Genomic DNA, 25903 nt, shown 5'->3' with positions numbered 1-25903 from the left:
GGAGAGAAGCCGGTGAGCCTGGACCACCGCCGCGGCAAGGCCTGACCGGGGAGGTGGCCGTGCGGTGCCTTCCACAGGCCCTGCCCCAGGCTACTCCCCAGACTCACTCTGTCTGTGAGGGCCGGGGAATGAGGGGGGCCCCGGAGGGCCTGGGGGTCCGGGGGGGCCCTGGCGCCCCTCATAGCCAATGCCGGGAGGTCCCTGAGGTCCGGGCGGGCCGGGCTGGCCCCGGATGCTCTCTCCTTTTGGACCCTGTGACAAGAAGACACGTTCTAGCCCAGGCCGGGCTGCATCCGCGTGGGCGCCCCGTGTGGAGGGGTCTCTGAGCGTCAGGTGCCGGGACCCTGGCCACGGACAAGAGCTGCCCAGGTGCTGCCCAGCACCCCTCAGAGAGCGGTACCTGTGCTCTGGGGGCCAGAGCTGCGTGTGGGGCGGGCGGGCAGCGGCAGGGCAGACACGCGTGAGGGCCTGTGTTCACGTGACCACCCGGTGGCCGCACACCTCCCCACCTTGTCCCCCCAGGGCCACATTGGCCCTGAGCTCCACGCAGGCGGGAGCTGTGTGGACACTGGAAGCTGGTGGGGGTCTGAGCTCACCGGAATACCGGGGTAGCCGGGGGGGCCGGGAGGCCCGGGGGGGCCGGGCACGCTGGAGCCGAAGAAGCCCCCGCTGGGCCCCGGTTCGCCCCGCTCGCCCTTCTGTCCGGCGTCCCCGCGGTCTCCCTTCTCCCCCTGCGGGAAGTGAGTGTCCGTGGAGAAGGGGCGGCGTTGTGCGGTCTCCCGACCCCAGAGCCCACCCTCCAGGGCCCTGTCCGCTTCCTCCCCGGCTCAGGGGGCCCCTCCCCGGGAACACGCCCGCTCGGGGAGGAACACAGAGAAGATGGCACACGCCATGCCAGCACAGACCACACAGGGAGCGTCCTGGCGCCGGCTGCCCCTCAGACGGCCCCCCTTTCCCGCCTGACCAGCGGCCCCGCTCACCTTCATTTCAGCTTCCAAGTGAAGGAGGTCCAAGGGAAACTGGCCTGCGGAGGGCGGTGGAGACTGGGAAAGGGGCCGGTGCCTCCCACCAAGGCCCCTCTTGTGCCAGGGTTTATGACATGCGCGTCAGTAATTGGTCCTCACCCGTCGATACGATACTTACGTTCTACTAACAGAGCCTTTTCAGTGCTCTTTTGTGGGCTGGGAATACAACTCAGACAGGGCACCTGCCTAGTACAGATACTCTGACATCCCAAACCTCCTTCCGGAAGGAAGGGGCCTGTGGATCCTGATGGTGCCCACTTGGGTCCAGCCTCCAGCTCTTCCACAGGGCGGGAGGGCGGCAGGAGCTATCTGGAGCCCCATCCCCTCAGCCCTCCGGTCCCCAGATCCAGGTCCCGTCGGGACTGCGGGGGCGGGAAGAGGCTTTCCCCCCCCCATGGAGGGCAAGGTGGGGGCTGGCATCCCCAAGGCCCGGCCCTGCCAGGGACCTGCACCTGGCTTCCTGTCCCTCAGCCCGGCTGCCTCCACAGCCAGGAGACACACAGGGCTCGCTCACCTGGGGGTCCCGGGGGACCCACTTCTCCTTTGTCCCCCTTCGGCCCAGATGGCCCCTGTGCCCCTAGAGGAAGAGAGGCCATCAGGGGAAGTCGGGCAGGGCCTCCATTCCCCGGCGCTCCTGAGGCTTGCGGGGGCCGGCCATGGGTGAATGGGGTCAGAGCCACAGCTGGAGAGGGGGGGACGCCCCGCACAGGCGTTGGTGCCCCGCTCCAGACGTGAGGCGGGCCCGGTCTAGGTGCACACCTGGCTCTGCTGCGGCCTCGGCCACCTGAGCCTCCGCTGGGTCCCTCTTGGAGGCCGAGCTGGGAGAGGACGTGGCACTGACAGGCCTGGCCGGGGTGCCCGGGGCTAGCGCAGCCCACTCAGTACGGCCTCACTGCCACCCGCCCCTGGGGGACCGCTGCCCGTGCTGAGCCCCGGGGCTCACCTTGCAGTCCTTTGGGCCCAGGGCGGCCAGCCTCCATGAATGCCTGCAACGAACAGTCCAGAGGTGACTACTGAGGGACAGGGTAGGGACAGGCTGTGGAAACTGAGGCAGCCACTCTCCCAGGGTGCGGAATCCCGGCAAGTCCCGGCCCCTCCCAGAGGACACACGGACACGCTCCCCTCAGGACTGTCGGAGCTGGGAGCTGGGCCGTGGTAGGCCTGCTCCTCTGGCCACTCCCCTGGCTGAGCTGGTGGAATGGGAGCCCCCTTCCCCCAGACCTGGGGTCCCATACTCAGGACCAGCTTAGGGCTGGCCTGAGACATACACATCCTGCCCTCCCTGTCCCTGCTTTCCCCAGGGAACCCACGTTATCCACTGCCAGATGTGGCCACCAGACAGCCCCATGTCCCAAGATGTGCAGGGACAGACTCGGAGGCCGGGGGAGGGGTGGGTGCGTGGGGAGGGAGGCTGGGATGGGGGTGGCCTTGGAGCCTGGGGCGGCTGGCAGGGCTGCGCAGCGCGGTGTGAGATGACTTACGTTGCTGTCGTAGACCGGCACCCCAGGAGGGCCTGGGGGGCCCGGAGGGCCCGGTGGCCCAGGCATTCCCTGTGGAGAGGCAGATGTCACCCAGGGAGTGGCCAGGGCAGCGACACAGCCAGTGAGCAGTGAGGGCACAGACAGGACCGGTTTAAACAGAGAAAGCAGCGAGCTGGCTCTGGCCTGGGGTCCTGCGGCAGAGCCCCGACACCGCTGGGATCCTGAGGCAGAGCCCCGACACCGCCGGGGTCCTGAGGCAGAGCCCCGACACCACAGGGGTCCTGAGGCAGAGCCCCGACACCGCTTCCGGAAGAGCTGGGTCACTGGCCCTGTCGGCATGTCTGTCTGTGCACTGCGGGCCGGACCCTCCTGCCACCCCGGCAAAGCTCCGGGGAGGAAGCGCAGGAGCGTCCCAGGTGAGCACGTGGGAAGCCGGATTTCTGTTTGTTTCTTGCTTAAGGAAGGAAGGTGGTAAGACAGCAACACGGCACCGTGCTGGCCATGTGGGAGTGTGGCCAGGGGTCTCCCCTCCTGGCTGCCTGCCTCGGGACAGCTCCTGGGCCAGGGAGGGGGCGGGCATCCCAACCCAGGGAGGGGGACGCAGCTTCCCGGAGGCCACACCGGAGGGGCCGCGCCTGCCTGCATCCACCGTAAAGAGGCTCCCTCCTCGCGAGGAAAGCAGCCTTGCCACCGACTTTGCAAAGTCAAAACAAGGGCAAAACCAGAGGCCGGTGCTTCTCTTTGACAAGGGTGACCTGTGACCAGCCGCGGCCTCCGTCCTCTAGAATGCTGCACTCCTGGCAGCTGGTTCTGGAGTTTTGCTGATGCTGCCAAATTTTCATCCACAAAAAGGAATGAAGCCCAAGAAAGAACCGACAGCCTCACGGTCCAAGGTTCTGAACCACGGCAGGTGCCCCGCCCGGGCAGAGCGGGTGGAGGGCTGGGAGGGAAGCGGTCTGGAGGAGGCAGTGGCCGGGAGCTTGGGCGAGTCTTGGCAGCAATGAGAGAGGGCGAGGCCTCCACCTGACCCGGGATTAGGCCTCCACCTGACCCGGGATTAGGCCTCCACCTGACTCGGGGCTAGGCCTCCACCTGACTCGGGGCTAGCGCTCCACCTGACCCGGGGCTAGGCCTCCACCTGACCTGGGGCTAGCGCTCCACCTGACCCGGGGCTAGGCCTCCACCTGACCCGGGATTAGGCCTCCACCTGACCCGGGCTAGCGCTCCACCCCAGAGCCGGGATTAGGCCTCCACCCAGACCCGGGGCTAGCCCTCCACCCCAGACCCGGGGCTAGCCCTCCACCCCAGACCCGGGGCTAGCCCTCCACCCCAGACCCAGGGCTAGCCCTCCACCCCAGACCCAGGGCTAGCCCTCCACCCCAGACCCAGGGCTAGGCCTCCATCCCAGACCCAGGGCTAGCCCTCCACCTGACCCGGGGCTAGGCCTCCACCCCAGACCCAGGGCTAGGCCTCCATCCCAGACCCAGGGCTAGCCCTCCACCCCAGACCCGGGGCTAGCCCTCCACCCCAGACCCGGGGCTAGGCCTCCAGCTGACCCGGGGCTAGCCCTCACCTGACCCGGGGCTAGCCCTCCACCCCAGACCCGGGGCTAGCCCTCCACCTGACCCGGGGCTAGGCCTCCACCTGACCCGGGGCTAGGCCTCCACCCCAGACCCGGGGCTAGCCCTCCACCCCAGACCCAGGGCTAGCCCTCCACCTGACCCGGGGCTAGGCCTCCACCCCAGACCCAGGGCTAGGCCTCCATCCCAGACCCAGGGCTAGCCCTCCACCCCAGACCCGGGGCTAGCCCTCCACCCCAGACCTGGGGCTAGCCCTCCACCCCAGACCCGGGGCTAGCCCTCCACCTGACCCGGGGCTAGCCCTCCACCTGACCCGGGGCTAGGCCTCCACCCCAGACCCGGGGCTAGGCCTCCACCCCAGACCCGGGGCTAGGCCTCCAGCTGACCCAGGGCTAGGCCTCCACCCCAGACCCAGCGGCTGCCTGCCCCAGTGTGGAGTTGGGAGACTCAAGGGAAGGCTTTGCGCAGTCACCACGCACGGCCCCAGAGGACCAGGTGGCTTCTCTGCTCCTGGTGGGCTGGGTGGTGGGTGCGTGCACGTGTGTACCTGCATGTGCCCCGTGTGCCAGGCCGCAGGCCGTGGTCACCTTATCTGGCTGGCGCTTACCCTCATGCCGAGCCCCAGGCTGGTGTCTCCGGGCTCTCCCTTCTCGCCCTTCAATCCATTCACCCCGGGCCGACCCTGGAGCACAGCAAAGCAGAAGAACTGCTGGGCTCCGGTGGAGATGGTTCCCACACCCACCCATCCTAACTCCTGCGGGCCGGAGCCCCCATTCCTCCCCTACCAGGCTCCGGGGAGCGTTGCCGCCCCAGGCCCCAGCCCGGACACGGCCGGGGGACCCCCACCACACTCAGAGGAGAGCTGTGCTCCGGTCAGGATGTGTGAAGGCAAGTGACCACGACCCCCAGGCCCGTCCCCCCATGGCTGGGCCTCTCCAACCTCTCGGGCCAGCCCACCGCCCGCAGGGCCCCGAGGCCCTCACCGGCCCTCACTGGCCCCAGGTCCTCACCGGCCTTCCGGGAATGCCGATCTCACCCTTGTGTCCAGGCCGCCCATAGGGACCCTGTGGAGAGGAGGAGTGAGCTGAGGCTGCAGTGGGGGCTGATTCCCCCCCCAGGCCAGGACCCCGGCCCCCACCCACGAGGGGCTCTCCCTGCGGCCTCTCCCGGCATCCCTGGGCTTCCGAGCCGCAGGTGAGCTCGCAAGGCTGCACGCGGGCTGACAGCTTCCTGCCCAACCACCATGCCCACGTGCTCTCCACAGGGCCGGGGCTACTCACCGGGGGTCCTCGGAAGCCTGGCTCTCCCTGAATGAAAGACCAGAGGCACCGTCACCCGTGGGCCCCCCTTCCTCCCAAGGTGTGACTGTGGTGCACCAGGGCACAGGCCCGGGGCCGTCGGGCCTGCAACGCCCTGGCTCTGACATCTGAGCCCCTCTTCCGGGAAGCCAACCACGTAGTGCTGTCACCAGAAACCCCGACGCCCGAGCCCACCCGGAAGGAGACGCGCCTCACCTTGGCTCCTTTCTGGGCAGGGCCCAGGGCTCTACCATCCGCGCCGTAGAAGCCACCCGGCTCCCCCTTCGCCCCCTGGAAGGGCAGGGCGGGGGGTCAGGCCAGGCTCCCACATGGCCGTGGCTGAAGGCAGCACAGCTCCCCCTCCCCAGGGTCTCAGACAGACAGACAGACAGACAGCCCCGCTCGGTGGACACCATAGCAGCTGCTCACCTTGGGGCCCGGGAGGCCTTGCTCGCCTTTGGAGCCCAGGTCACCCTTGGGTCCAGTGGGTCCCTGGAGTGGAGACCAAGCAGGAGTGAGGATGTCTGGCCCGTGCCCTGTCCAGGGGCTGCTCCTGGTGGTGTGCCAGCCCCGCACCTCAGGGACGGTGCCCGAGCCACCCCAACCTCAGCCCTAACAAGGACCTCTAGCTCCCAGGGGGGTCCGAGTGTACAAGGAGACCCTGACGCACAGCTGGTGCAAGGCAAGCTTGCGATCACTCACCCTCAAGCCTGAGTGCCCAGTCCTGCCCTGCGGAGGGAGGGGGAGCATTAGTGCAGGGAACACCAGGCTCGGGGGACACTGGACACACTGAACCAGCCACCACCTGGCCACAGCCACCGCGCAGGCCACGGCCACCGCGCAGGCCACGGCCACCGCGCAGGCCACGGCCACCACGCAGGCCATGGCCACCGCCCAGGCCACGGCCACCGCCCAGGCCACGGCCACCGCCCAGGCCACAGCTGATCTTCTCAGACACAGGCCTCACGTACCTCAGGTCCCGCCACACCTGCCACTGCCGGCTGCCCCTAAGCCAACAGAAAACAAAAATCAGAAGAGAAGCAAGGGAAGAAGAGCTCCCTTCAAAGTTAAATCAGCTCCTGCCGTGTGACTGGTATACACCAGCAAAGCAATCCAAACCGGGGAGGAAAACTATTGCCACTGCCCTATTTTTGCCACGAGGCTGCGCCCTGGGTCTCTCACCTCTGGGGTCCTCTGCCCCTGGGGCCCAGCCTGAGCAGTGGCCCCTCCCCGAGCAGCACTAGGACCTGGGCCGGTGCCACTCTGGAGTCCCAGAGGCAGAAGATGACGTTCAGCACTGCAGACCAACTTCTCAGGCCCTGCCGGACCTGAGGGGAGCCCTGTCCCGGGGCCTTTCTCTGACAGCGTCCTCCAACCCGTGGCCACCGGCTAGCGGTGCCTGGCGCTCCTCTGGGCCTTGACCCCTGCCAGCAGCCCCATTCTCCTGGGCCTCCCCCGCATCTCTCTTGCCTGTGTGAAAGTCAGCCGTGCCTAGGAACCTGGCAGCCAGGCCTGGGACCATTCTTATGCTTCTTCCCAAACTCATGCTCCCTGTCCTGAACACCAGACAGAGCACAGAGAGGCTGATGTGCTCAAGACCCCTAGTGGACAGCAGGGGCTGGGATTAGAGACCCATCCCCGCTCTGGCCTGCACAGGCCGCCCCTCCCAGAGGCCAGGGCAGCAGGGATCTAACCATGGGACGGCCACACACACCAACCAGCTGGCCAATCAGCTACCTGGGCCCAGACTGTGTCCCAAGGCGCTGTGTCCCCGTGGCCACCGTGTGTGTGTATGTGTGCACGCGTACGTGCACGCATGCGTGCACCCAGGGGTGAGGGGGTGGGGGGTGCTAGGCGGCCCTGGGGCTGGGTTTGGAGGCAGGGCTGGCAGGGCCCATCTCCACGGATTTGCTGACACTGGCACCATAGAAAGTACCGGTGCTCACAACAGCCCAGGGCCTGAGGGACCGGCCCCCGACGCGCCCACGCTCCAAGGTCCTTACGTCCTGATCCGACACGTAGACCACAGGCCCCGGGGGTCCTGGGGGTCCAGGAAGGCCCGGCTGCCCGACTCCGTCCTTTCCTGGATCGCCCTGGAAGAGAACACAGTGTCCACCCCTCCACTGCACTGTCCGGGACTGAGCCCCCAAGCCGCCAAGGGGCTCCCCTACTCCACGGACGTACTGCAAAGGGGCCATGGACCAGGCCCGGGCGCCTTCACCAGAAGCCACCCGGCCTCAGGTGCCGCTGACTTGAGGGTGTTTACTGTGCTGGTGCAGCGCGGAGAGCACCCTGGCCCGGCCCCCGCCCCCGTGCGCAGCGTGGAGAGCACCCTGGCCCGGCCCCCGTGCGCAGCGTGGAGAGCGCCCCGGCCCCGCCCCCGCCCCCGTGCGCAGCGTGGAGAGCGCCCCGGCCCCGCCCCCGTGCGCAGCGTGGAGAGCGCCCCGGCCCCGCCCCCCCCGTGCGCAGCGTGGAGAGCGCCCTGGCCCCGCCCCCCCAGGCGCAGCGTGGAGAGCGCCCTGGCCCCCGCCCCCGTGCGCAGCGTGGAGAGCACCCTGGCCCGGCCCCCGCCCCCGTGCGCAGCGTGGAGAGCGCCCCGGCCCCGCCCCCGTGCGCAGCGTGGAGAGCGCCCCGGCCCCGCCCCCGTGCGCAGCGTGGAGAGCGCCCCGGCCCCGCCCCCGTGCGCAGCGTGGAGAGCGCCCCGGCCCCGCCCCCCCGTGCGCAGCGTGGAGAGCGCCCTGGCCCCGCCCCCCCAGGCGCAGCGTGGAGAGCGCCCTGGCCCCGCCCCCGTGCGCAGCGTGGAGAGCGCCCCGGCCCCCCCCCCCTAGGCGCAGCGTGGAGAGCGCCCTGGCCCCGCCCCCGTGCGCAGCGTGGAGAGCGCCCTGGCCCCGCCCCCGTGCGCAGCGTGGAGAGCGCCCCGGCCCCGCCCCCGTGCGCAGCGTGGAGAGCACCCTGGCCCGGCCCCCGCCCCCGTGCGCAGCGTGGAGAGCGCCCCGGCCCCGCCCCCGTGCGCAGCGTGGAGAGCGCCCTGGCCCCGCCCCCCCAGGCGCAGCGTGGAGAGCGCCCTGGCCCCGCCCCCGTGCGCAGCGTGGAGAGCGCCCCGGCCCCCCCCCCCTAGGCGCAGCGTGGAGAGCGCCCTGGCCCCGCCCCAGGCGCAGCTTGGAGAGCGCCCTGGCCCCGCCCCTGCCCACGTGCGCAGCGTGGAGAGCGCCCGGGCACCCCCCGCCCCCGTGCGCAGCGTGGAGAGTGTCCCGGCACCCCCCCCCAGGCGCAGCGTGCAGAGCGTCCCGGCATCCCCCCCCAGGCGCAGCGTGGAGAGCGCCCTGGCCCCGCCCCCGCCCCCAGGCGCAGCGTGGAGAGCGCCCCGGCACCCCCCCCCAGGCGCAGCGTGGAGAGCGCCCTGGCCCCGCCCCCCCAGGCGCAGCGTGGAGAGCGCCCTGGCCCCGCCCCCGTGCGCAGCGTGGAGAGCGCCCCGGCCCCCCCCCTAGGCGCAGCGTGGAGAGCGCCCTGGCCCCGCCCCAGGCGCAGCTTGGAGAGCGCCCTGGCCCCGCCCCTGCCCACGTGCGCAGCGTGGAGAGCGCCCGGGCACCCCCCGCCCCCGTGCGCAGCGTGGAGAGTGTCCCGGCACCCCCCCCCCAGGCGCAGCGTGCAGAGCGTCCCGGCATTCCCCCCCCCCCCCCCGTGCGCAGCGTGGAGAGCGTCCCGGCATCCCCCCCCCCCCGGGCGCAGCGTGGAGAGCGCCCTGGCCCCGCCCCCGCCCCCAGGCGCAGCGTGGAGAGCGCCCCGGCACCCCCCCCAGGCGCAGCCTGGAGAGCGCCCCGGCCCCGGCCCCCCAGGCGCAGCGTGGAGAGCGCCCCGGCCCCGCCCCCGTGCGCAGCGTGCAGAGCGTCCCGGCATCCCCCCCCAGGCGCAGCGTGGAGAGCGCCCTGGCCCCGCCCCCGTGCGCAGCGTGGAGAGCGCCCCGGCCCCGCCCCCGTGCGCAGCGTGGAGAGCGCCCCGGCCCCGCCCCCGTGCGCAGCGTGGAGAGCGCCCCGGCCCCGCCCCCGTGCGCAGCGTGGAGAGCGCCCCGGCCCCGGCCCCCCGGGCGCAGCGTGGAGAGCGCCCCGGCCCCGGCCCCCCGGGCGCAGCCCCTCCCCCGGGCCCGTCAGCTGGGGTCCCACACTCACCTTGTCTCCCTGGCTCCCTTTGTCCCCTTTTGGTCCCTGCAGAGAAGGAAGGACATGGTTCATCGCCAAGGGAAGCGGAGGCCGTTCGGCACCACACTGCCCGGCGGGCTTGGGATAAAGACACAGAGTCCTTGGCTTCGGGCCACGGGGCTGGGAAGGTGCCAAACCCCGGATGACTGTCCCACTTGGCTTCTTGGGTCACAGAGCAACTGGAGGGGATTCAGGTGTCCAGTGTCCGCCCCCCCCTCCCCCGCAGCCACTCACCAGGGGCCCCGCTGAGCCCTCTCTGCCAGGAAGGCCAGGGAATCCTCGGGCTCCATCCGCCCCAGCTTCTCCCTGGAACAGAGCAGGTCTGGCATGTCAGCGTGGAGGGCAGGGTCTGTGGAGACCCTTCCCCAGTGTGGGGATGTGACCGCAGCAGCATCTGCTGGTCCAGCCCACCCCCCCAGCTGTCAGAGCCGGTGGGCGTGGCCACAGAGCCGTGGGCATTCTGAGGGCAGAGCGGGGCAGGGAAACCTTGTCCCTCTCCACCACCACTAGAAGAGCCTGGAGAATGCCAGGGAAAGGGGGTCTGGAGGAGGTGTCTCGGGGTTACCTTGAGACAGGCCTGTAGTGAATTAGGAAGCACAGGCAGGCCAAGGAAGCAGGAGGCAGCGGGGAGGTGAGGGCGGGGCGTGGGGGTCTCACCCGGAGCCTTCCCCTCCAGGTCTGCTGCTTGAGGGGACCCAGCGACCCCACCCTGAGGGCAGTGGGGATGGGCTCTGGCCTTGGTCCTGCTGCCCGCGTCTGAGCCAAGTGCTTACCTTAGCTCCTGGAGGCCCCGCTGCTCCTGGATCCCCCTAGACAGACAGAGGGCTCAGTGAGCGAGGGCTCCACCTCCCCCAGCCCAGAGCTGCCCCGTCCCAGGACACCGGGCGGCTGCGCGGGGCCCAAAAGCCTCTGAAATGTCTCGTGACAAACTACAGCTGCCCTTGAAGCCAGCTCCGGCTGGAGAGGTGGTGCCCATGGGGCGCGAGCAGGCCGGGGCTGTCCCCAGCGGGCAGGCCGCACTCCTGGTGTGGCCCGTCCCTTCCCCGGGGAGCTGACACCGGCCTGAGGAAGGCGGGGACACCGGCACAAGCTGGAGGCAGCTCTGTGAGGCAGGCAGCCTGGCTGCTCCTCCACAGGCCAACACACGGGCTGAACGCAGCCATCATCGCCCAAGGCTCTGGAAAGGTGGAGCCATGGCCATTTCCCATTAGGCTTCTGCTGTGCTCTGCAGAAACTCCCACGAACCCTGACCGGAAACCCACGGCCCCGAGGCCGCCCCACTCACCGGGAGTCCTGGCACACCAGGCAGGCCCTGTGGGCAGAGGAGACACAGCATTAGAGCAGCCAGCCCTGCGCGAGACGCTCTCTCCATGGGGAATGCGCCCGCCTGGGGTGCACGGGATCCCCCCACAAGCCCGTCCTGCTGTCTGTCACCCACATAAACCCACGTTCCGTCATTCTAAACAGGAGATGGATTCTGATAGCTGCCAGGTGGCCCAGCAGCGCCCGGCCTGAGGCTGGTGACAACGCATGCCCCTTGGGGGCATGGGTCACAACTAGAGTCCAGCTGAACCAAAGAGGCAGAGGTAAGGTCCCCAGCACAAGGCCAACCAGGCTACACAGGGAGGCTGCCTCGAAAAAAGGGAGGGAAGGAGGAAAGGAGGGAGGGAGGGAGGGAAGTAGGGAGGGAGGGAAGAAGGGAGGGAGGGAGGGAGGGAGGGAGGGAGGGAGGGGGAAAACGGAAAGATGGGAAAGAGAAAGAAAAGCACTAAGTTACAACAGCAGTAAAGCCATTCTAGCTGGCCACGGAACTTGCTTTTGGCCAGCCACAATCCCTCATGGCCTTCGCTCTGGATAAGAACTGTGTGGTGCTCTCAGCAGGTAGGTCTGAGAAGCCAGGCGGATGCCGGGTTTACGGCCGGCCACCCGCAGGGCTGGCAGCAGGGGCTCTGCTCAGGGAGCCCGGCAGGAGGGCACTGGGTTCTGGCAGCAGGGGCTCTGCTCAGGGAGCCCGGCAGGAGGGCACTGGGTTCTGGCAGCAGGGGCTCTGCTCAGGGAGCCCGGAGGAGGGCACTGGGTTCTGGCAGCAGGGGCTCTGCTCAGGGAGCCCGGCAGGAGGGCACTGGGTTCTGGTCCTAGGTGCTGTACATCTATCTCATCAAACCCTGAGATCTGACTAGGACCCAGATGCCTGGAAGAAAAGTGGGGGGCATCCATAGGCTCGAACCCTGCTCAGGCCAAATACAACTTGTCAAAATTAGAGCCACAGAAGGGGTCACGCGTCTTTAGGCCCCCCTGCCCATGCTTGCTGCCCACAGACCGGCTCCGGGGACCAGCTTCTCACCCTGAACTTCCGGACTCGGTGACTTTCCAGGGAGGGGGGATGTCCCGGGGCGTCCCTGCCCTGGGGACTCCACGGCCCATCCCACCCCCCGCGGTGGGCAGTACCTGTGGGCCAGCGGCACCTCGAGCGGTGGACCAGAGCAGCATCCCAGACGCCTCCATGTCATCCTGGAGGAGACACGGGAAGGATGCCTGGTCTCAGCCCCTATTAAAGGAGGTGCTTCCAGGCCCGGGCACACGGGGAAAGGGCTGCAGCCTCTCTAGACAGGGCCGTCTGTGGGGACGGTGAGCATGCACCTGCGCGTGTGCATGCAGCAGTGCCAGCACCTGGAGCAGCGGGGCTGGTGCCCAGCTGCAGACACGGTGACGGGCAACAGGGCGTAAAACCCCTTCTCTGCCCCCGAGGCCATGCCAGCGCCTGGCCGGCTGGCCAGCTGCTCAGGGCTCTCAGGAGGGGGGTGTGCCAGGGGGACAGGAAACACCCACAGGGGTGGCCACCCGGGGAGGGGCGCTCAGCCTGGGAGGGGCCTGGGCAGGGGAGCTGTGGCTGTAAGCCCAGGTCCTGGGGAAGAACGGAGCAGACGCACAAATCCAGCAGGCACTCCTGGTCCCGGGGGCCCAGGGGGGCCCGGAGGTCCTCGAGGTCCCGGTGTCCCCGGGGACCCGGCTGAGCCGCTCTCTCCAGGTGCACCCATGGGGCCGGGGTCTCCCTTGCTTCCCTGCAGGGGTAGAGAGACGGCATCACCGCTGCAAACCAGGGCTGTGCGTGTCCCCAGCTGACGCATTTCCTTATGATGCACCCCCAAAGTCTGGAATCTCAGAAAAGCCACGTTCCACAGAACCAGGCACACCCAACATGTGCTCTCCTGACTTCACAAGACAATTTCACCCACCGAAAACGGCCAGGTGAGGTCCGAGGTGCACAGACCTGCTGGGGTCCCTGGACCAAAGCGAGGGGACAGGGGCTGGTGAGGGACCAGAGACTGCTCATGGCCGCTGCACGCCTTGGTCTCCTCACTAAAGCGGACACAACCACGGTTTCTGCCTGGGCTGGGGTACGGCGTGTGGCTGGGTGGGGGATGCCAGGGTCGAGCTCTGGCCCAGACAAGGATGTCAGTGTGCCAGCTGCCCAGCTAGGGCAGGGCAGGCAGAGCCCTGGTTGGGTGGTGGCTTCTGACAAGCACAGGCCTCCAGGGAGCCTCTGCTTTCGTGGCTTGGGTCTGTGTCATGGCCTTGCTCCCTTGTGGGTGGGCAGGGCCAGGATGGGGGCGCTGCTAGCTGGGAGCCGCCAGAGCCGGGGCCGGGGCCGGGGTTGGGGCCGGGGTTGGGGCCGGGGCCGGGGCCGGGGCCGGGGTTGGGGCCGGGGCCGGGGTTGGGGCCGGGGCCGGGGTTGGGGCCGGGGCCGGGGCCGGGGCCGGGGCCGGGGTTGGGGCCGGGGCCGGGGCCGGGGTTGGGGCCGGGGCCGGGGCCGGGGCCGGGGCCGGGGCCGGGGCCGGGGTTGGGGCCGGGGCCGGGGCCGGGGTTGGGGCCGGGCCCTGGTGGCTCTGGAGAGCCCCGCTCTTTCTATGGAGCCCCCAGGAGACTTCTCTGGTCCAAACTGCCATGCCGCTGCTGGAATCTTTCGAGTCAGAGCAGCCTGCGCGCACGCGCGCGGGCGCTCGGTGAGAGCACAGGAGGCCCGGACTGCCCTCCCCCGTGACGCGCACTGACAGCTCGAACCCGGTCACAGCCAGGGCCGAGGCGTGTGCCCCGGCTCTTCCAGAACAGCTGCTACTTGTACCTTAGGTCCTGGGGCGCCGACGTCACCCTGCGGGCAGAGAGAGGGGCAACAACACACTCAGGCCACCATGGGCCCCCTCCGTCCCCTCCCCGGGGCCACGGCCCGCTGCCCTGGTGGGGTGTGTAGTCACTTCCCAGTGGCCCCCAGCCACGCCCCCCACATCAGGTGACCCTCATGCAGGAGACAACTTACGAGGCTGCCCTTCTGGCCTGCTGCTCCAGGGGGCCCCTCCCTTCCGGGAGGCCCTGGGGGGCCCTGGGGAGAGGAACGTGGGGTGAGGCCTGGAGGGGGCCTGGCCGCCGCACAGACCCATGGGGAGCAGGCCACGGTGGGCACGCTCACTCCTGTGAGGGGACACGGCACTCCCCAGACTCCAGGAGGCCCAGGCTCCCCGGCCTCCTCAGCCTGGGTGCCACGTTCAGGGTGCCTTCTGTTGCTTTCCGAGTTGCTGGTCAGACTGGGGAGGGCAAGGTGGACACCACCGCTGCCGGGTGCCTGGCCTGGCGTACGAGCAGCTGCAGGACGCCACACTCGGAAGTGGGTGTCAAAGGAAGAGGCTCAGCCCACGCCCAGCACGGGACCCCATGGTGCTCACCCCACGCCCAGCACGGGACCCCATGCTCAGCCCACGCCCAGCACGGGACCCCATGCTCAGCCCACGCCCAGCACAGGACCCCATGGTGCTCACCCCACGCCCAGCACAGGACCCCATGCTCAGCCCACGCCCAGCACAGGACCCCATGCTCAGCCCACGCCCAGCACAGGACCCCATGGTGCTCAGCCCACGCCCAGCACAGGACCCCATGGTGCTCACCCCACGCCCAGCACAGGACCCCATGCTCAGCCCACGCCCAGCACAGGACCCCATGCTCACCCCACGCCCAGCACAGGACCCCATGCTCACCCCACGCCCAGCACAGGACCCCATGGTGCTCACCCCACGCCCAGCACAGGACCCCATGGTGCTCACCCCACGCCCAGCACAGGACCCCATGGTGCTCACCCCACGCCCAGCACAGGACCCCATGCTCAGCCCACGCCCAGCACAGGACCCCATGCTCAGCCCATGCCCAGCACAGGACCCCATGGTGCTCAGCCCACGCCCAGCACAGGACCCCATGGTGCTCACCCCACGCCCAGCACAGGACCCCATGCTCAGCCCACGCCCAGCACAGGACCCCATGCTCACCCCACGCCCAGCACAGGACCCCATGCTCAGCCCACGCCCAGCACAGGACCCCATGCTCAGCCCACGCCCAGCACAGGACCCCATGGTGCTCAGCCCACGCCCAGCACAGGACCCCATGGTGCTCACCCCACGCCCAGCACAGGACCCCATGCTCAGCCCACGCCCAGCACAGGACCCCATGCTCACCCCACGCCCAGTACAGGACCCCATGCTCACCCCACGCCCAGCACAGGACCCCATGGTGCTCACCCCACGCCCAGCACAGGACCCCATGGTGCTCACCCCACGCCCAGCACAGGACCCCATGGTGCTCACCCCACGCCCAGCACGGGACCCCATGGTGCTCACCCCACGCCCAGCACGGGACCCCATGCTCACCCCACGCCCAGCACAGGACCCCATGGTGCTCACCCCACGCCCAGCACAGGACCCCATGGTGCTCACCCCACGCCCAGCACAGGACCCCATGGTGCTCACCCCACGCCCAGCACGGGACCCCATGCTCAGCCCACGCCCAGCACAGGACCCCATGCTCAGCCCACGCCCAGCACAGGACCCCATGCTCAGCCCACGCCCAGCACGGGACCCCATGCTCACCCCACGCCCAGCACGGGAACCCATGCTCAGCCCACACCCAGCACGGGACCCCATGGTGCTCACTCCACGCCCAGCACAGGACCCCATGGTGCTCAGCCCACGCCCAGCACGGGACCCCATGCTCAGCCCACGCCCAGCACAGGACCCCATGCTCAGCCCACGCCCAGCACAGGATCCCATGGTGCTCACCCCACGCCCAGCACGGGACCCCATGGTGCTCACCCCACGCCCAGCACAGGATCCCATGGTGCTCACCCCACGCCCAGCACAGGACCCCATGGTGCTCAGCCCACGCCCAGCACGGGACCCCATGCTCAGCCCACGCCCAGCATGGGACCCCATGCTCAGCCCACGCCCAGCACAGGATCCCATGGTGCTCACCCCACGCCCAGCACAGGACCCCGTACTCACCCCACGCCCAGCACAGGACCCCATGCTCAGCACAGGACCCCATGCTCACCCCACGCCCAGCACAGGACCCCATGGTGCTCACCCCACGCCCAGCACAGGACCCCATGCTCACCCCACGCCCAGCACAGGACCCCATGCTCACCCCACGCCCAGCACGGGACCCCATGGTGCTCACTCCACGCCCAGCACAGGACCCCATGCTCACCCCACGCCCAGCACGGGACCCCATGGTGCTCACCCCACGCCCAGCACAGGACCCCATGTTCAGCCCACGCCCAGCACAGGACCCCATGGTGCTCACCCCACGCCCAGCACGGGACCCCATGCTCAGCCCACGCCCAGCACGGGACCCCATGCTCACCCCACACCCAGCACGGGACCCCATGCTCACCCCACGCCCAGCACGGGACCCCATGCTCACCCCACGCCCAGCACAGGACCCCATGCTCACCCCACGCCCAGCACAGGACCCCATGGTGCTCACCCCACGCCCAGCACAGGACCCCATGCTCAGCCCACGCCCAGCACAGGACCCCATGGTGCTCACCCCACACCCAGCACAGGACCCCATGGTGCTCAGCCCACCCAGCACAGGACCCCGGGTCAGGACTCACCTGGACGCCGGGGGGCCCGGGGTGCCCATCCCTCCCAGGCACGCCAGGAAGGCCAGCTGGTCCTGGCACGTGTGAGCTGTTGACTCCAAAGCGTCCTGGCTCTCCTGGCAGGCCCGGGACACCAGGGGGTCCTGGGGGTCCTGGGAAGCCTCGGGGACCCTGGACACAGAGACACGGTACTGACCCTCCTCCCACCCGCTTTGCCCCTCCCCCAAGGCCTCATGCGTCCCGGGGTGCGGCTGTGGCCACTTACCCTGAGTGGCTCCAGATCCCCGCTGAAGCCGGAGCCCTCCATGTCGATGAACGTCTAAGGAGGGAGATGGGGCTGTGAGGAGCACGCTGGCTGTCCCCGAGCGCCGGGCGCTCTGCCAGCTGGGCCCTGACTCCTGCCCCACGTGCTGGGCGCTCACGAGAGTAAAGGCACGGGGCAGGGCTCCCCGTGTCCCCGCATGGGCTGAAGGACGCTGGGTGAGGGGCCCCACAGGCCCGAATCCCCCCAGGGTCCGTCCCAGAACGGGGGGGGGGCCGGTGGACTCACCAGCTTGTCCTGTCTGAAGGGGGGTCCCGGAGGCCCAGGAGGTCCTTGGGGTCCGGGAGGTCCTCTTGGCCCAACGCCGGGGTCTCCCTGGGACAGACAGCCCTGTCACATGGGCACCCGCTGCCTGCCTGGGCCTGGGCGGCCCTCCCACCACCAGCCACACTCACCTTCTCACCCTTGGGGCCGACATCTCCTGGGGTCCCCGGGAAGCCCTGTGGCCCCGCGTCCCCCTGGAGGACAAGAGCAGGGGCTAGGCTGGGAGAAGCACCCCTCTCTCCTGGTACAGCCCAGCCTGGGTTCCCCAGTGCAGACACAGGGAGAAGGCTGTACAGGGGTCTGGATGGCAGGTGACCTGCGGCCACAGGGCCTGGCGTGAAAGATGCCACGCAGCCGTGGAGGGCTCCGAGTCCGCGTAACCGTGCCCAGGGCTCCAGTGTGCTGCCCCACCAGAGCTCAGCTATGACACGGCCCCAGCTCTCTGCAGACAGCGCTGCTCTGCCTGCGTGTGCATGTGTGTGCCTACGGCTCAAGCGTGTGCCTGTGTCTGTACGTGGGTGCACTCACGGCGCACACACGTGGACTTGTGTAGTGACTACGCTCTGGTGAACTCTCGATGCTGTCTTTGGGCAGCTCTGTCTTCAAGTCCTATCGCCCCGGGCGGGCACTGTGGCCAGCGTGGGGAGCCCTGTCTGCCCTGCACGCCTGGACCTTCCAGCTTCCCGCTGGCTGCTCCCCCTGCTCCCAGGGGGTGTCAGGCACTTCGCCTGACCCTCCCAATGCAGCCACAGCCGCCCCCCCAGCCATCGGACGTGAGTTTCTTAGTGGATGGGCTACACTGGCCAGGGCCTGGGCCCGTGGTCCTAGTAAACACAAGCCCAGCCCAGAAGGAAAAGCAAACTTACAGGCTTTCCGTCTTCCCCAGGGTCACCCTGGAATGTGTAAGAGAAACTGTTAGAGCAGAGAACTAGCCGTGACCACCCGAGAGGGGACCAGCCCACCCCGGCCCCCAAGCCCCAGAGCCCACACAGAGGGCTGCACCTCCATTCCAGCCCTCCCAGCTCTGCACCCAGGTGGAGAACGGGTCTGAGAACGGGGACACACAGTGCAACCCCCCCTCCTGCCATGGCCCCCAGCACCAGACTGGACCAGACCGCCATGGGAACCGGGGCACTCACGGGCTTGCCATCCTGTCCTGGGGAGCCATCCTTCCCTGGGGGTCCCGGGGGTCCTGGGGGTCCTTGTGCCACAGGGACAGGTTGAAGGTCAGAGCCCTGCACCACTGGGTCGGGGCTCAGAACACCAGACTCCTCCTTCTGCCTGCTCAGGACTCCCTGGGGGAGGGAATGAGGACACGCTGTGGTGACCCCTCCATCTCCTGCTACCTGCACTGACCCCGAGGGACAGGCGGGGCGGACGTGCAGAGGACACACAGAGGGACAGGCAGGGTGGACACGCAGAGGGACTGGTGGGGTGGACACGCAGAAGGACACGCAGAGGGACTGGTGGGGAGGACACGCAGAGAGCATGCAGAGGACACGCAGAGAACACTCAGAGAACATGCAGAGGGACTGGTGGGGAGGACACGCAGAGGACACGCAGAGAACACGCTGAGGACACACAGAGGGACTGGTGGGGTGGACACGCAGAAGGACACGCAGAGGGACTGGTGGGGAGGACACGCAGAGAACATGCAGAGGACACGCAGAGAACACTCAGAGAACACGCAGAGGGACTGGTGGGGAGGACACGCAGAGGGACTGGTGGGGAGGACACGCAGAGGGACTGGTGGGGAGGACACACAGAGAACATGCAGAGGACACGCAGAGAACACTCAGAGAACACGCAGAGGGACTGGTGGGGAGGACACGCAGAGGACACGCAGAGAACACGCTGAGGACACACAGAGGGACTGGTGGGGTGGACACGCAGAAGGACACGCAGAGGGACTGGTGGGGAGGACACGCAGAGAACATGCAGAGGACACGCAGAGAACACTCAGAGGACACGCAGAGGGACTGGTGGGGAGGACACGCAGAGGACACGCTGAGGACACACAGAGGGACTGGTGGGGTGGACACACAGAAGAACACGCAGAGGGACTGGTGGGGAGGACACGCAGAGAACATGCAGAGGACACGCAGAGAACACTCAGAGGACACGCAGAGGGACTGGTGGGGAGGACACGCAGAGGACACGCAGAGGGACTGGTGGGGAGGACACGCAGAGGACACGCAGAGGGACTGGCAGGCACAGGGAGGGGACAGGGCCTGAGGGGCTTTGCTGGGGGTCACAGTGAGAGGAGTGGGGTGGGGGCGGGGTGGGCTGGGGGTGGGGGAGGGGGCTGGGGAGAGGTCTCACCGTCTCCTGGCTGCCTTCAGGGCTCTGGACGCCTCTGTCCCACACCCCAGCTGATTCTGAGTCAGGAAGGGTTGGAGCTGTTCAAACAGAAGGGCCCTTGTCACCGAGTGACCCAGGCTCTGCTCTGGGTATGCTGTCCTGTCCCGGGCTGCCCCCACCAAGTGCCCTGGGCAGGGGCAGTGACTGCAGTGACCAGGGCAGGTGTGGAGAAGATTTAAAGTTAATACACAGCCCTGTGGTTATCCTAAGCAAGCCAGCGATGCAGAAACCTTCCAGAAGATTCTTCATGGGTTTAACAGAACTTAAGTGATCAGGATGCCTTCTTTTCCCTTTCCAGTATATAATCTGAGCACTGAACATGGACAGAAACCCCAGGCTGAACGAACCCCAGATGTGGCTGTGGCCCAGCACCGACCTCACACCTCGTGGCTCTCCCCCTCCCCCCTCCCCTCTGAAGGACCTCCTCCCTGTGCACCCCACCTCTTCTCAAAGCCACACCCAGGGACACCAACACGGGGCCCCGTCCACCATGCCAGGCGTCCCCAGGGCTTCCCTGGGGACTCCTGCCCCAGGGTCACACATGGCTTCAGTTCTGTCTCCTTCCACGTGCTCCTGGGCTGAGCAAGCCCTGCCGTGGCCCGGTGTCAGCTCCCTCAGCTGTCTGTCTGTCTGCCGTGACCCTGTGTTGGCCCCTCCACTGTCTGCCTGCCGTGGCCCGGCGTCTGCTTCCTCTGCTGTCTGTCTGTCTGCCGTGGCCCAGCGTCGGCTCCCTCTGCTGTCTGTCTGTCTGCCGTGGCCTGGCGTTGGTCCCTCCACTGTCTGCCTGCCGTGGCCCGGTGTCAGCTTCCTCTGCTGTCTGTCTGTCTGCCGTGACCCTGTGTTGGCCCCTCCACTGTCTGTCTGCCGTGGCCTGGCGTTGGTCCCTCCACTGTCTGTCTGCTGTGGCCTGGCATTGGCCCCTCTGCTGTCTGTCTGTCTGTCTGCCATGGCCCAGCGTCGGCTCCCTCTGCTGTCTGTCTGTCTGCCGTGGCCCAGCGTTGGCTCCCTCTGCTGTCTGTCTGCCGTGGCCTGGCGTTGGTCCCTCTGCTGTCTGTCTGTCTGTCTGCCGTGGCCTGGCGTTGGTCCCTCCACTGTCTGTCTGCCGTGGCCTGGCGTTGGTCCCTCTGCTGTCTGTCTGTCTGTCTGTCTGCCGTGGCCTGGCGTTGGTCCCTCTGCTGTCTGTCTGTCTGTCTGTCTGCCGTGGCCTGGCGTTGGTCCCTCCACTGTCTGTCTGCTGTGGCCTGGCATTGGCCCCTCTGCTGTCTGTCTGTCTGTCTGCCGTGGCCCAGCGTTGGCTCCCTCTGCTGTCTGTCTGTCTGCCGTGGCCTGGCGTTGGTCCCTCTGCTGTCTGTCTGTCTGTCTGTCTGCCGTGGCCCGGCGTTGGTCCCTCCACTGTCTGTCTGCCGTGGCCTGGCGTCGGCTCCCTCTGCTGTCTGTCTGTCTGCTGTGGCCCGGTGTTGGCCCCTCCGCTGTCTCCTGCTTTCAGACAGCCTCTGAGCTAACATGTCTCTTACAGATTTGTAAACCCAAGGCAAGGCTGAGGACTACAGCGGTGAGCAGGTCTCAGAGCCGAGGCGGGGTGCGGCGGACCCCACCCGGGCCACCCCTCCCCGGCTTATCTAGGGCTCAGGGTCAGGGCGGATGCCCGGCAGGCCCACGGGCCACTCCTCCCTGCAAGGGCCTGGCCGTGGAGTGTGGGCTGAGGAGCGGGGTTGGGAGGCCTGATGCCTCCTGCCCTGCCCTGCCCCGCACACCCACGCCAGGATACGGGACACCACATGATGGGTGGTATCACCATCCCTGGGGACCTGTGGGGCTCCCCATTCCAGGGTGCTATTGGGAGGAGCGTGTTGGTGGGGTCAGAGGACTTTTAGCCGAACACGTGTGCCAGCCAACGGGGAGGGGGGCGGGGGGAGGGCTACACAGGCCACATGCCTGGCTGTGCGTGTGCACATGGCTCTCGCGCGAGCTCATGGACATGCGTGTGTGCACGGCTCTCGCGTGAGCTCATGGACGTGTGTGTGCATGGCTCTCGTGTGAGCTCATGGACGTGCGTGTGCGCACGGCTCTCGCGTGAGCTCATGGACGTGCGTGTGCGCATGGCTCTCACGTGAGTTCATGGACGTGCGTGTGCGCACGGCTCTCGTGTGAGCTCATGGACGTGCGTGTGTGCACGGCTCTCGTGTGAGCTCATGGACGTGCGTGTGCGCACGGCTCTCGTGTGAACTCATGGACGTGCGTGTGCGCACGGCTCTCAGGTGTGCTCACAGCTCTCATGTGTGCTCAGAGCTCTGTGAGACACTTGCCTCCATTTCCAAAAGCAACTGAATCCAAATGTACTTCTGGCCTGAGGCCACTGTAGAGCAATGGGCCCTGCCCTGACCCCCTGCTCACCAACACCGGACCCATCACCACCAGCCCTGCCCTGACCTCTGCTCACCACTGCCAGACCCCACACAGCTGGGCTGGACAGTCCACTGCCACCAGCCCTGCCCTGCCCAGCAGCACCTTGGCCAACCCCATCCAAGCCGCATCCGCCAGCAGAGGGCAGCAGGCTCCTCCTGAGAAGGCCTGAGTGGTGGTGCATTTCAAAGCCCTGCCTGGAGGCCATGCAAAACTGCACAGACACAGCTACAGACACCTGAGAAAAACCAAAGCCTCTTCTAGGCCAGAGACTCCACACAGGTGTCAACGCCCCCATTCACACTGGGCTTCTGCTCTTCTGCTTTCTCCATGAATGTGCACAGGGCCTGGGCACCAAAGAACAGTTCTGGAAGAAGAGACTGCCCAGTCCCTGGTTGTAGTAAATGTGCAGGACAGCAGTCGGTGACATTGCCATGCAGACAGCAGAGCCACTAGAGAGAAAACAGCCCAGGAAGAGATACAGTGTGCACAAGTAACCTTCACAGGCACAAGGCAGCTCGGCCAAAGAAAGGCGACCTTTCTGATACGCAGCAAGGAAAAACTGGCCTATGTAGCAAAATAACAACAGCAGCAGCAGCAACAATAATAGGAATAATTTTAACATGTTGGGGCTTGAACTCAGGGCCTGGGCACTGTCTCATGCTTCATGCTCAAGGCTAGCCCTCTACCACTCTACTGCTTCTGGACTTTAGGTATTGGAAATCAGTGTCTCATGGGCTTTCCTTCTGGGGTTGGCTTGAATCCTGATCCTCAGATCTCAGCCTTCTGAGTAGCTAGGATTAGAGGCATGAGCCACCGGCACCCAGCAGCAAAAATAAAATAAGATTTAACAGTAAAGTCAATGAATCAGAATGGATCATAGACCTGAATGCAAATCCTGTAGGTGAAAACTAGGGAGTGCAGGACTGAAGGTTAGTGACTCTGGGCTGGGCACTAGTCTTAGACATCAAACTTGAGATTAGTGAAGTGAGTTGGTGGTGAATTTCAGAGCTAAATGCTGCTTTTCTAAAGATATGGTTAGGGAAACAAGGAGGCTGGGCCTGGTGGAGGAGGCAGATGCATGGTGATCTCACGACAGGCCAGCCGGGCTGGGCAGTCGGACCACGTCTGGAGCGAGAGGACATGCAGACTGAGAAACGTGCGAAGCGCAGTCCGATAAAGGATTCACGCCAGAATACATCAAGAACTCTTGAAACCCAACAACAGGAAAACACAGCCCGTTAGAAAAGCAGCCAAAGATCTGGACACTTCACTAAAGCAGACGGACACAGACATACAGGAAGGGGCCTGGCACCACTGTCCATTACAGAAATGGACACCAAGCCACCAGCAGAAGTCATCTCACACCTGCGAGGACCATCAGAAATGGAGGCTGGCCAGTGTGGGGCGTGGAGGAGCTGAGGTCCCACTTGGGAGGGGTGCTGAACACCAGCTGTCTGGGCAGAGCCCTTGCCTCAGCACCAGGCCCTGCCAGGAAGCTGGGTCCTCCAACCCCAGGGCAAGCTGGACACAGCCCAGATGCCCTGACAGCTGAGAGGACAGACACACCGGTCAGCTAGGAGGATGGACACCAGTCAGCTGGGAGGATGAACACACTGGTCGGCTAGGAGGATGGACACACCAATCAGCTGGGAGGACAGACACACTGGTCAGCAGGGAGGATGGACACACAGGTCAGTGGGGAGGATGGACACACCGATTAGCTGGAAGGACAGACACACTGGTCAGCTGGGAAGATGGACATACTGGTCAGCAGGGAGGATGGACACACAGGTCAGCGGGGAGGATGGACACACAGGTCAGCGGGGAGGATGGACACATTGGTCAGCGGGGAGGATGAACATACTGGTCAGTGGGAAGAATGGACAGACCAGTCAGCTGGAAGGACGGACACACTGGTCAGCGTACACAGTGGCATGTGGCTGAACCACTATGATGTGGATGAATCTTAAATGAGCTGCAGAACCAACCTCCAGCGATGCGTTTGGTGAAATCCTAGGAAAGGCTACTGCTCGTGGCGCCAGAAAGGGGGCCAGGAGTGTGGTGCGGGAGGGGCGGCGAGGGGCCGGAGAGGCCCCGTGGTGTGGACGTGATCCTGTCCTCCCGCCTCAGGCACAGATGAGCATGAGGCTGGGTGACCTGAGGCCACGGCCAGCTGCGTCCACTCCTGCCTCTGAGGGGACACTTTGTCCACTCAGGGGCGGAGTAGCTAAGTGTCTCCAAGAAGCTGAGTGGTTCCATGCTGAAAGCCTGCAGGAGGCAGGCACCTGGGTGGATGGGCACGAGGAACTGAGCTGTCCCCAAGCCTCCGAGCACGCCCCCGACCCACAGGCCTGGCCTGGCTTCTACCACAAGGAGCTAGGAGATGGGAAGTGGGGTAGGTCTGTGGGCATGCAGTCCAGCAGTGGATGGCCGATTCCCACAGGCACAAACATCACAGTGAATGTCCCCCCCACCCCCCGCCCCATCCCAGCCGCACCTCTCCAGGCCATGCCTGACTCCGGCCACTGACCCGTGGCAGACCCTGGGCAAAGCCCGTTGCTCTGACACTCCTCTCCCTCAGGCCAGGCCTCCTCTTCTCTCGGCACCCTGGGGGTCCCCAGGCTGGTCCCCACACGCTCCAGCCAGAAACATTGGAAGGGACACACAGGAAGGAGGCCACGTCCTGGGGCTGGGCCCAGATGTCTGGACCTGGCCCTACTGCATGGCAGGGCAGCCGTGGGTGGAGATGGGGATTCCCTCCCCCCCCCCCCCGCCACCCTCACCCGCCACCCGCCACACACACCACAGGGGCACCCGAGAAGCGTCACCTCCGAAAGAATCCACCATGATTTCGTCCTCTGTTTCTTCAGTTCTGGAACTCTCCATGGGGCTCCCTCCGGTCAAGGGTGGGAGGGAGGCTGGGGAAGGCAGGGGCAGGCCGGGCTGCAGGGGTATGTCCTGCGGGAGGGGAGCGGGGATGACGGTGGGGCAGTGCTGCAGCCACAGCTCTCAGGCTTGGGTTGAACACGATTTGCATGATTTAAGAAAAAAACTAAAAACAGTCCAGAGCTGTCCAGGACTTCATCGTCCTGAGTCTTGGGGTCCCGTGCCTAGAGGGTCTCCATGCATGCACGCCAGGGTCCTCCATGGAGCCCAGCATGGCTGCCGGCTGGCTTCTGTCTCTCCTGTCTTCAGGCCGGACTCTTCACGTGTAAGAACCCAGAAACGCTGTGCAGTCACGGGCTGTGCTCTCGCTGGACACGGCCCGTGGACACAGCCCCCTCCCAATGGCCTACTGGTTAACGATCACTTCGAAGACCAGGGAGCTGCTTTATCGGGGTCTGTGGGCCAAGGGCGAAGGGCACAGGGAGCCAGGAGGAGCCAGCGACCTCGCGGCTCAGTGCCGCGTGCAGCTGGGCATTTGTCTCCACTCCGCCACATGGCCACACGAGCACATGGGCCCTGTGCTGGCCCCCACTACCGGGTAGGCCCTGGTAGACCCTCCCAGGCCCAGAGGCAGCCTGGGCCTCATCCAGCAACTCACCGTGTCCTCTCCGTGGGGCCTATGGCCATCCTCCAGGCCACTTCCAAAGTCTCCAGATGCCTGGGGGAGGTGAGGCAAGTCAGGAAGAAAGCCTGCAGGGCTTGGTCAGCAGGAGTCCACTCCCGCCCAGCCAGGAGCCCAGTGCTGGCACCTAAGGCCGCATCTGGCCCTTCACCGCCTGGACTGGACACTCGAGCTCCTCTCCACAAAGGTGGTTTTAACGTAGTGCCTCCTGGAAAAGCACCATCCAAGCCTACTCTTGACCTGGCATGAAGGTGGCCAGTCCAGGAGGGGCAGTGGTACCCTGCACTGGATAGCCACCAAGTGTAACACTGAGTTGGGGCTGCCTTGGGCACCTGCTGAACATGCAGGTGGACTGATGTCCCTCCTGAATATACAGGTGGACAGATGCCACTGCTGAACATGCAGGTGGACAGACCACTGCTGAACATGCAGGTGGACAGACCACTGCTGAACATGCAGGTGGACAGACCACTGCTGAAG

At 66.8% G+C, this 25903-nt stretch overlaps 1 protein-coding gene across 4 annotated transcripts in view; it reads right to left on the bottom strand.

Moving 5' to 3' along the window:
* Positions 1–25903, bottom strand: part of Col18a1 (collagen type XVIII alpha 1 chain) — a 53622-nt gene that overhangs the window by 4985 nt on the left and 22734 nt on the right. For all 4 annotated transcript variants that reach the window (XM_070030817.1, XM_070030815.1, XM_070030818.1 and 1 more), the window contains exons 4-34: positions 25400–25459; positions 24684–24813; positions 19411–19487; positions 18228–18383; positions 17955–17981; positions 17220–17282; positions 17053–17139; positions 16768–16821; positions 16515–16673; positions 13896–13958; positions 13704–13730; positions 12511–12642; positions 12029–12091; positions 10866–10892; positions 10354–10389; positions 9815–9886; positions 9551–9586; positions 7388–7477; positions 6356–6391; positions 6087–6113; positions 5814–5876; positions 5601–5675; positions 5367–5393; positions 5097–5150; positions 4694–4768; positions 2507–2575; positions 1969–2011; positions 1540–1602; positions 981–1024; positions 597–731; positions 108–252 (exon numbers count right to left, since the gene is read on the bottom strand). In XM_070030817.1, coding sequence (XP_069886918.1) covers positions 108–252; positions 597–731; positions 981–1024; positions 1540–1602; positions 1969–2011; positions 2507–2575; positions 4694–4768; positions 5097–5150; positions 5367–5393; positions 5601–5675; positions 5814–5876; positions 6087–6113; positions 6356–6391; positions 7388–7477; positions 9551–9586; positions 9815–9886; positions 10354–10389; positions 10866–10892; positions 12029–12091; positions 12511–12642; positions 13704–13730; positions 13896–13958; positions 16515–16673; positions 16768–16821; positions 17053–17139; positions 17220–17282; positions 17955–17981; positions 18228–18383; positions 19411–19487; positions 24684–24813; positions 25400–25459 — 2215 coding nt within the window. The remainder of the gene's footprint in view (positions 1–107; positions 253–596; positions 732–980; positions 1025–1539; positions 1603–1968; positions 2012–2506; positions 2576–4693; positions 4769–5096; positions 5151–5366; positions 5394–5600; positions 5676–5813; positions 5877–6086; positions 6114–6355; positions 6392–7387; positions 7478–9550; positions 9587–9814; positions 9887–10353; positions 10390–10865; positions 10893–12028; positions 12092–12510; positions 12643–13703; positions 13731–13895; positions 13959–16514; positions 16674–16767; positions 16822–17052; positions 17140–17219; positions 17283–17954; positions 17982–18227; positions 18384–19410; positions 19488–24683; positions 24814–25399; positions 25460–25903) is intronic.

Source organism: Dipodomys merriami, unplaced genomic scaffold (assembly GCF_024711535.1).
Source record: "Dipodomys merriami isolate MVZ:Mamm:240054 unplaced genomic scaffold, mDipMer1.0.p SCAF_2, whole genome shotgun sequence".
NCBI lineage: Eukaryota > Metazoa > Chordata > Mammalia > Rodentia > Heteromyidae > Dipodomys > Dipodomys merriami.
Note: the sequence above shows the minus strand (reverse complement) of the source record. Positions and strands in the feature narration are given on the sequence as shown.